This window comes from Callospermophilus lateralis, chromosome X, assembly GCF_048772815.1.
Source record: "Callospermophilus lateralis isolate mCalLat2 chromosome X, mCalLat2.hap1, whole genome shotgun sequence".
Classification (NCBI taxonomy): domain Eukaryota; kingdom Metazoa; phylum Chordata; class Mammalia; order Rodentia; family Sciuridae; genus Callospermophilus; species Callospermophilus lateralis.
In genome coordinates, this window is record NC_135325.1 from 4777344 (window position 1) to 4786806 (window position 9463).

General features: G+C 39.7%; 1 protein-coding gene across 1 annotated transcript in view; it reads right to left on the reverse strand.

The window, feature by feature from the left end:
• Asb9 (ankyrin repeat and SOCS box containing 9) overlaps positions 1-5130 on the reverse strand; it is a 32779-nt gene extending 27649 nt beyond the window's left edge. Inside the window, exon 1 of the mRNA XM_077107419.1 lies at positions 5037-5130. Within this exon, the coding sequence (XP_076963534.1) occupies positions 5037-5130 (94 nt within the window). The remainder of the gene's footprint in view (positions 1-5036) is intronic.
• Between the last annotated feature and the right edge of the window lie 4333 nt (positions 5131-9463).

The window sequence follows — 9463 nt, forward strand, 5'->3', positions numbered from 1 at the left end:
AAAAGCTGACTAAAACAACCTGGTAGGACCTGGTGCTCCTCCAGCGTTTTCCAGGGCCTATCCCTCAAGCACGCAATGAGCTGTAGGCTCATCATGTGTCTAGTTAAGACCAGAAGTAGCCCACCTGCCTTCCTGCTAACTGACAGCTAGAAACAGCCAACTATGCAGAAAAGGGGACCTAGTTTTCCTGCCAAAATGTGGATGATGTTCACAGTAGGAGCATCATGGATAAAGGGGAGATTGAAGATTATAATACTCTTTTCTACTGAATCCACCAAAGTCTTTGAAACTCAAGGGTCATTATCTACATGTAACACATTATACAAGCTCTTGACACATACTAAGGATTCTCAGCACTTATTCAGCCCTGATCTATTGGTTTTTCTGCCAAAAAATAGGTGAAAAATGAGGTCAGTGGCAGCACCACAGATCCAGTAGCATATCTCATAGGTAAAATGGGGCAGGGAGCTCTCATAACAAAACCACTCCACAAGTCCTCTAATTGGTGCCAATAAACTTACCATTTTTAAGAAACTCATGTCTCTATCAAACCTACTGCACATTAGGAAGGCTATTTCATTTTTATTGCACTTTCTGGAATGATTTCTAAAACTTCCATTATTTCAGCAGAGATTTTAAATGCACTAATTGGTACATTCTGAAAGAGCTATTAACGAAGCTGAAAGCACTAGTGAAGGCTGGGCAGTGGCATTAATCTATCCATCTCGGGAAACATTTTGCAAGGTCAATAGGAGAAAAGACCTCTCTTTGGGTTGTCCTGAGGGGATAGGCACATTTGCCTCTGGTTTTTGGAACATGATAATGATGGATTCGGTGGCATGATTCAACATCGGAGAGGATCTGGGTATTGTGTTTGCAATTACAGTGGACCTTAATTTGATTCCAGGATAAATGCAAAAGAGAAATGGGAGTCTCAAAGTCAGAAAGAGGCAAAGAGAAAGACCCACTGAGACAACTCTTGGGCAAATTGCACCTGCCCACTGCAATTCTTTTTCCAATTCCATCATCCACCGTTGCTCACTCACTCATTTGCTCTCTCTCCATTTTCCATAGGAATTTTACATTATCACCTATTCTGTTTAACGGACAGATTTCCCTCAGAAAACTTTACCCTGATGAGGTCCACCAATATCTAAGAATTCACCATAAGAGAATGAATTTTTTTCCCATTCAATGCCTGTTCCTATCTGTTTTAAATGTGAAAACTCTACAGGGTGGCTCAATAGAGTGAAAAAAAGAAATTCCTCTTACATGTGTAAGCCTGCAAGGCAAAAATCCAAAGGTCAAATACTAAAAATGGGAAGAGTGGTCATGTATTTGGTTGAGTTGTGGTGGTTAGTTTATCCTCCAATGTATTTTCCAAAGCGTCTATGGACTAGATATGAATTAGTTTCTTAGGGTTGCCATTAAAAAGTGCCACAAACTAAGTGGACCTAAGACAATAAAACCTTATTATCTCACAGTTCCAGAGATTAGAAGTTTGAAATCAAAGTGTCAGCAAGACCATGCTATCTCCAAAGGCTCTAGGGGGATTATCCTTCCTTGCCTCCTCCAGCTTCAGTCAACCAACACTCATCCCTGAAATTCCTTGGCTTGTAGATGCTTCACTCCAACTTCTGCCTCTGTCACTACACAGCATTCTCCCTTTAAGTGTCTTCTCCATTCTTGTAAAAATACCAGTAATGTGAAATTAAGGGCCCACATACTCCAGTATAACTTCATTTAAACAAATGACCCTATTTCCAAATGAGGTCCCATTCTGTGTTGTGGAGGGTTAGTATTTCAATGTATCTTTCTGGGAACACAATTCAACTCATAACAAGGAACTTTCAGGAAAGAGATATTCTTTCCCTGCTCTTGGGACAGGAGCGTCGATCTTTAAAGAAATCTTTCTATAAAGAGTTGGCTGCCCATCCTCACAGCCTTTCCTCCCTCCTTCTGGAGAAGGAGGCAGAGAAAAGAACCTGCAGGTGAAGATGGGAGCAGCAAAATTCCCCAAGATGAACCATCCCTGGGCCCTATTTTCCCTCTGACTTGTCCTTGTGCCAGGGGACATGCTTCAGCAGAACTGAATTTCTCGGGATGGCAATTTGGAAACAGCACTCTGAGTGTTCCACATTCCACACTTCACCAAGGTCAAAACTTGAGAAGCATAAACAAATGCAACCAGCTATAACTGAGGTTTTATCCCAAGTCCAAGACTGGTGCAAAGCAGAGAATGACTCCACTTTAAGTAGGAATTGGGAAAAAGACTAAGAGGGTTTCATGGCAACAGTTGCCCAGCTAGGTGCAGAAGGTGTGAGTAGGAGTGTGTCAATCTGATTCAGAGGAGGAGTTCAAAAAGCAAAGGTGTCCAGGAATCTATCCTTGTATTTTGCAGTTCTCTGAAAACTTTTCTTCCCTTAGTCCGTGCGGAATTACAACATCCAGAGTCTCTTCCTGCTTCCTTGTCCAACTCACTGGTCCCACATCCTTGACCAGAGGTCTGTCCCAGGGCTTAATCCTTGACTCTCAGCTCTTGGCCATCAGAAAATTTGTTCTTTCACTGACTTTGAACCACAGCCCCTGTGCAAAACATTCTGAGGACTGACTCCCAACCTGTACTTTTCCTAGTCTCATTCTTGTATCATCATGCTGTCTAAAAGGCATAGTTATTAGTACTTTTTTCTTTTTTATTTGTTCTTTTTTAGTTATACATGGCAGTACATGTATCTTGACATATATGGAGAATAACCTCCCATTCTTGTGGTTGAACATGATGTGGAGTTACACTGGTCGTATATTCATATTTGAACATAGAAAATTTATGTCCCATTCATTCTACTGTCTTTCCTATTCCCAACCCCCACCCTTCCCTTCATTCCCCTTTGTCTAATCCAATGGACTTCTATTCTTCCCTCCTCCCTGCATTACGTCAGCATCAGAAAGAACATTCAGCCTTTGCTTTTTTTAGGACTGACTTATTTCACTTAGCATGGTAATCTCCAGCTCCATCCATTTACCAGCAAATGCCATAATTTCATACTTCTTTATGGTTAACATCCTCCCTTCCTCACTCATTCCAAAGTCAACTTTCCTTCCCAACTTGCCTTTTATCAGGCTCTCCTATCTGACACTAATTTAGGCTTGACAACTTTACCATTTGGAGCTGACTTCTTTCTTTGAACCCTTATATTTAATCAAGCAGCATTGCCTGATTATTCTTTCCTTTGAAATTGTCACGTTTTCTCTGTTATTTCCAAGGTTTGATCCAAATGTAAACTTCTATGTTTATATTAGTGTAGTGGTTCTCTGATCACCCCCATCAGCATTACCTGGGAGCTTGCTATGAATGAGGGTTCCCAGGCCTCACCACAGACCTACCAATTCATCAGAAGCTACACCACCTGCATTTTAGCAACCTATCCAGTTGAAGTTGAGATTCACAAGTATAAGAACCAGTGCATTAGTGCAGCATCTCCTGTGATGCCACCACAGTCTATCCTAACTATGGCTACACAGTTCATTTACTTACATCCTTGATTACTGCTAGGTCTCTGCTCCAGAACTATCAACACCCACCAACTCCCTGGCTCATGAATGTTAAATTCCTCCACCTAGCTTTCAAAGCCTCATTATATGGTTCCATCTCTCCAAATTTGTCTTCACTAGACTCCCTAAAACATTCTGCATTCTAGCTCTCACAACATGTTCACTTTATAAGCAACACACCTTTGAGTATAACACTTGCCCACTTCCACCCACTCCTCCTGCTACAACCAGCATTGGATTAGGACCTTAAGAAACTTGAACAGTGAAAAGTGGCTAGTTCCTCTTTCCCACGTGGAAATAAAAATAAACATAATACTTAGCTGTAAAATAACTGTGTACAAGTCAACCAAATTACTGATTCTTCCCCATAGTTATTAGTTTGCTACTTAAAACATATATTTAACAAATTCTTTTTAAAATGGTGATTTTTGGTGCCACACTGCTTCCCTAATACTTCAGATCTGTGCTCAATGTATCCACTGACTAATTCAGTTTTGCCTTTGTGGATGAAAAGACTACTCACCATTGAGTATTCCACTTGTTTTGTGAGTAAAATCGGATGAATAAATGAATGAGTGAGCAGATTTCTCTGCTCAGTCAGAGGGAATGCATTTTGTATTTTATTTGTTCCAATGAAGTAGGAGATTAATAACTCTTTGCTGACTTCAGAGTCCCTGTTGTTTGTCCCCTGATTGAAAAATATTGTGAGCAGCCTACCAGTGTCAGGAATGTAATTGCAAAATTGAATGTTATAATCTATCCTCAAATGCCTAGACCCATTTTTCAGAATCCTTTCAACCAGAGAGCACCTGCTGAATGCTCACAACAGAGTGACAGTGCCTGTGTGTGTGGGATTCTATACAGAGGTGAAAACTTCTTCTAACAGATGAAGCTCATGCCTCTCCTTTTAAAGTGAATCAATCAGTGCTCAGTGTTTCAACATCATTTATAAACTCAGCCTTTTATGCCAACTACCCAAGACGTTTTTACTGTTGTTGTGGTTTGTTGTTGTTGTTGTTTGTTTGTTGTTTTTGCAGTACAGGGGATTCAACCGAGGGCCTCGTGCATGCAAAGCACAAACTCTACTATAGCTGAACTACATGCCAAAGCCCACCTAAGATCTTTTAATACAATAATTATTTTAGCATTCAATTTTTTCTTGATTTATAAATTACTTTTAATCCTCTAATCCAATGAGTAATGCATATGATCCACAAAGAATGATTGTTTGGAGCTATAGTTTTTACTGGAGAATAATCTATGATAATTAAATTTGTATCATTAATAGGACACTGCAAGTAGAGGTGTATACATTTTTGAATAACCATGTAAAGGACCTAAACCAGCAAACTGTGGACATCTGTCCAGCAACTGCACCCTGGACACAAGTCAAACATACCCACTGAAATCACCCAGCCCTCTTCCCTCCTAAGCAAGTTAACCACCCTCCCCAGCACACTGATTTCACAGCCCCTAAGACTCACCTCCCATCAATGGGTTTGAAAGTAGCCTAGTATTAGGATAGCCTCCTGGCCCCAAGGGCTTACTGCCATTCTTGCCCCCTTGTTCACCAGCCATGGGGCTCTCCTGGTCCACGTTCCACTTCAGTTGCTTAGGAAAGTCCAAATTCCAGGCTCCTCGTGCTCCTGGGAAATTCCAGTTCTGTGGCTGGCTGGTCAGACTGTCTGCAACAGAGAACAGTACAAGCAGGGTAATGTGAGTACTACCTGTGGTCAGAGAGAAACGGACGAGTGCACACACACACCATACCACCTAGCTGGCTGGAGTCTGGCCAAAGCCTACAACAGCCCCCCAACCCTAAGTCTGCAAAAACTGCTGATGTCACGTCCTTTCCAAAACTGAGACCAATCACTGAAGAAGCCTTGGACTTTATCAGGAAGGAAACTCAGTTTGTAACTTTTGGAGAATGAAGGGAGTAGGGTGAGGGAGTGAAGGAAACAGCTCCCTTCCTGCAAAGTTGCTCACTGTGCTGAGATCTGTTTGCTACTTAGGGGCTTCTTGGTGTTGAGACAAGCTCCAGCACCCAAGAGCTGAGAAAGCTAGTTTTGCAGCAGCCCTGTGAATTGCTTGCACGGTAATATGCACAGCACGCCCTGGCCATCTGCACATGTGGTTTCAATTTTGCTGGGAGTGTCTTATGGAAAAATGTGTCTATATGTTACAAAAATGCAGGATTTGGAAAGAGCTTCTGTTTTCTTCCTTTCAGCTGCAAGAACTTCATTAAATGTCCTATTTCACCCTTCCTCCACACATTTTAACTTCTAGATAAACAATGAAAATTTTCCATTGGAATAATGGATTCCTGGGTGGCATGGGGTGTGGAAGAGACCCCCCATCTTTCAGTGGTTAATTATAAAAATATTATTTTGTTAAGATTTTATCAATTTACCTATACAAAATACATGAACTTTCTGTGTATGTGACTTTTCAATTTCCATTTTTTACCACACCCTTGGGTGATGGTTCAGGCTGATGGCCACTCCTAGATTCCTATTTCCTCTCTTCCATGTGGAAGAGGATTTTTTCATCCCAGTTGGGGAAAGCTTTGAGTTACTATCAAACATCCTCTGTCTGTGAAATGATTGTAGACTTGTTTTAATTCCAAAAATGAAGCCTTACTGTTTTAGATATATGGATCCTCAGTTGAAACATTTGGTAAACATCATGAATAGTTTGAAGCACATCCTCCATGCACTTCTGTGCTTGTATAGATATATATCCTATGCATCTACACACATGCACATGTGTGCGTACACACACACACACACATCTATCCCTTCACATTTGCACTTAAAATTATATTATTAAACTGTTTTATGCTTTTCACACTTATTTTGTCTGGTAAATATTTACATTTCAGTTTATATAGCTATTTCCTTTCTTTATTCACTACTGCATTCCATATTGTGCCAAAATATGTATTTATTCTCCTAGCAAAGTAAGCAGAATGTTACCATTTCTTTTACTCCTACAAAAATAACTGCAGTTCATATTTTTGTACACATCGCTTTGTGCACACATGAAAATATTTTCGAAGAGATTCCCAAGAGTGGAAATACTAAGTCAAAGGTGTGCTCATACACATGGGATAAATTATATAGAACTATAGGCACATGTACACACACACACACACACACACAGGAATGAGCACAAGTAAAACTGGGGAATTCTGAAAAAGATCAGTAGATTATATGAATGCTTATTTCTGATTCTGATATTGTACTGTAATTTTGCAAAAAGTTACCATTGGGGCAAAGTGATCTAAGTGTACAAGGAGAGCTCCTCTATATTATTTCTTAGAACTGCCTGTGAATCTATAATTATCTCAATACCAATTTTAATTGTTTTTTAAAAAGCTGCTCACATAAAATTGGGATAAACACTGCCAAATTGCCCTCCATCTCTATTTGCAGAATTAACTGAGAAGGCCATAAACATACAAATTCCTCAGTACTCTATCTGGAAAGATTGAAGAACTATAAACTTAAACTTGTATTTGGCAAAGAGTGAGAATATTACTCCCAGCATAGACCAGTTGAGAAGTTAAACAGAGGAGCATGGAGGGGAAGCTGGATACTATCACCATTTTTTCCTAATAAAATCTTCACAGTTCAGCTTCTTTATTTACCTTTAATTAAATTCCAAGGAGATAAGTTTTCCCATATTCAAATTTAAGTTCCAAAATGACAATAGAGAAAATTTCCAGGTTGTTGCCCTAGTACCTGGGAGGGAATTCACCAGCTTTTAAAGTCTTCATTACATTTATAATGTTGATCACCATAGTGAATAGGAGGTTGGAAACATTTTTTAACCATTTAAACATAGTTACAAGAGGAGTCCATGCATTTTTAAAAATTAATATAGGATAAAATATATAAGCTGTGATTATAAGGTGGCTTACCACAAACCATAAGAGAATAGCAATCTTACTAATTTCTAGTTGGCCCTTATTCTTGTCAGTGTGGGTCTGAATGTTCAGTGAAATTCATGCAGGTTAGGAAAGGGAAAAGAATGACAGGCTGCAGAAGACAGCAAGGCCACAATCATTCCTTACCAGGAGCAGTGTTCACATGAGCCAATACCTCTTTCCCACCCTCACTTAGCTATCCAAGGCACACGTCACTCACAGATTACAACTTCCTCCCTCCCACAGCCTTGGGGAACCTTGAAAGTCACTTCCAATGAGTTCAAGTTGATCCAGCTGGCAATTTTTCTAGGACAAGCCCTTTAAAACCTACACATCTTCTCTGATAACTGAGAACTCTCTGCTTCTCAGGCAAAACTCCTATTTATTTCCACTGTTCTTGCAAAACTGCCTGTGCATGCTCAGTATCTAATGCTGCTTTCACTCCCAGGAACAGTACAGTGAAATTCAAACAAAGAAGTGTTTTTTAAAAAAAGAAAAAAAAATCTGGAATAATGTGATGTTGTTGAGGAAACAAACAGGGAAATTAAAAAGGAGAGAGTCTACATAATGATGGGACTGGGCTCTACAAAAATGCCAACAGTGGGAAAGACAAAAGTGGGGTAGAGGGACTGGGGTTGGGGCTCAGTGGTAGCGCACTTGCCTAGCATGTGTGAGATGCTGGGTTCGATTCTCAGCACCACATACAAATAAATAAATAAACATATTGTGTCCATCTACAACTAAATAAAATATATTTTTAAAAAGTGGGGAGGGGAAAGCTTTATAGATTACAGGATAATAAGGAGATTTGAGAACTCAAATCAATGGATGATGCTTGATCTGACCCTTGACCAGATCCTGATGGTGGCAAGAGACAGAAAGGACATGAATGACACAGTTGTGGAAGTGTACAGACAGATGGATGTTGGATAGCTGTGGAGCACTAGATAATCACCACACAGTGGTTCTGTGGGAGAATCTCTGAACATGCTCTTAGGAGATGAACAATAAAATACTTGGTGCAGAGAGCCATAATGGATTGTGAGGCCAAGGGGAAATGGATCCCTGTTCACACATTCTGCACCAGATAGAAAAAGTCAATGCAAGTTCTATAGTTGAAACAAATGAGTAGGGCTGGGGCTGTAGCTCGCAGCAGAGCATTTGCCTAGTATGTGTGAAGCACTGGGTTCAATCCTTAGCACCACATAAAAATAAACAAATAAAATAAAGGCATTCTGTCCAGCTTCAACTACAAAAACAATTTTTTTTTAACACATGAGTAGATACAAAACATGGAGTACTCAATCTGTTTGCATGCCATTGTCATTCCTAATGAACTCAAAGGCCCCATATCCCAGAAACATGGGAAACTTCCCATTGCACAACAATGCAGGGTCATAAAACAAACAACACTCTGTCTTTATTAAAAATTTCGATATCTTGGTTATCTTGTACGCTTTTTGCCTTAAGAAAATACTTACCTTGAATGCCCTTCAATAGATGAATGGATTAAAAAATGTGGCATATATACACAATGGAATATTATTCACCAATAAAAGAGAATAAAATCATGGCATTTGCAGGTAAATGGATGCAGTTGGAGAAGATAATGCTAAGTAAAGTTAACCAATCCAAAAAAAATAAATGTCTAATGTTTTCTCTGATATAAGGTGACTGATTCATAGTGGGTTAGGGAGAGGGAGCATGGGAGGAATAGATGAACTCTAGATAGGGCAGAGAGGTGGGAGGGAAAGGGAGGAGGCAGGGGATTAGCAAGGATCCTGGAATGTGATGGACATCATTATCCAAAGTACATGTATGAAGACTCAAATTGGTTTGAACCTACTTTATATACAAAGACATGAAAAAATGTGTTCTATATGTGTAATAAGAATTGTGATGCATTCCACTGTCATGTATTTAAAAAATAAAAGCGATTAAAAGAAAAAAGGAAAAGAAAATACTTCAATGCCTGCTAAAATG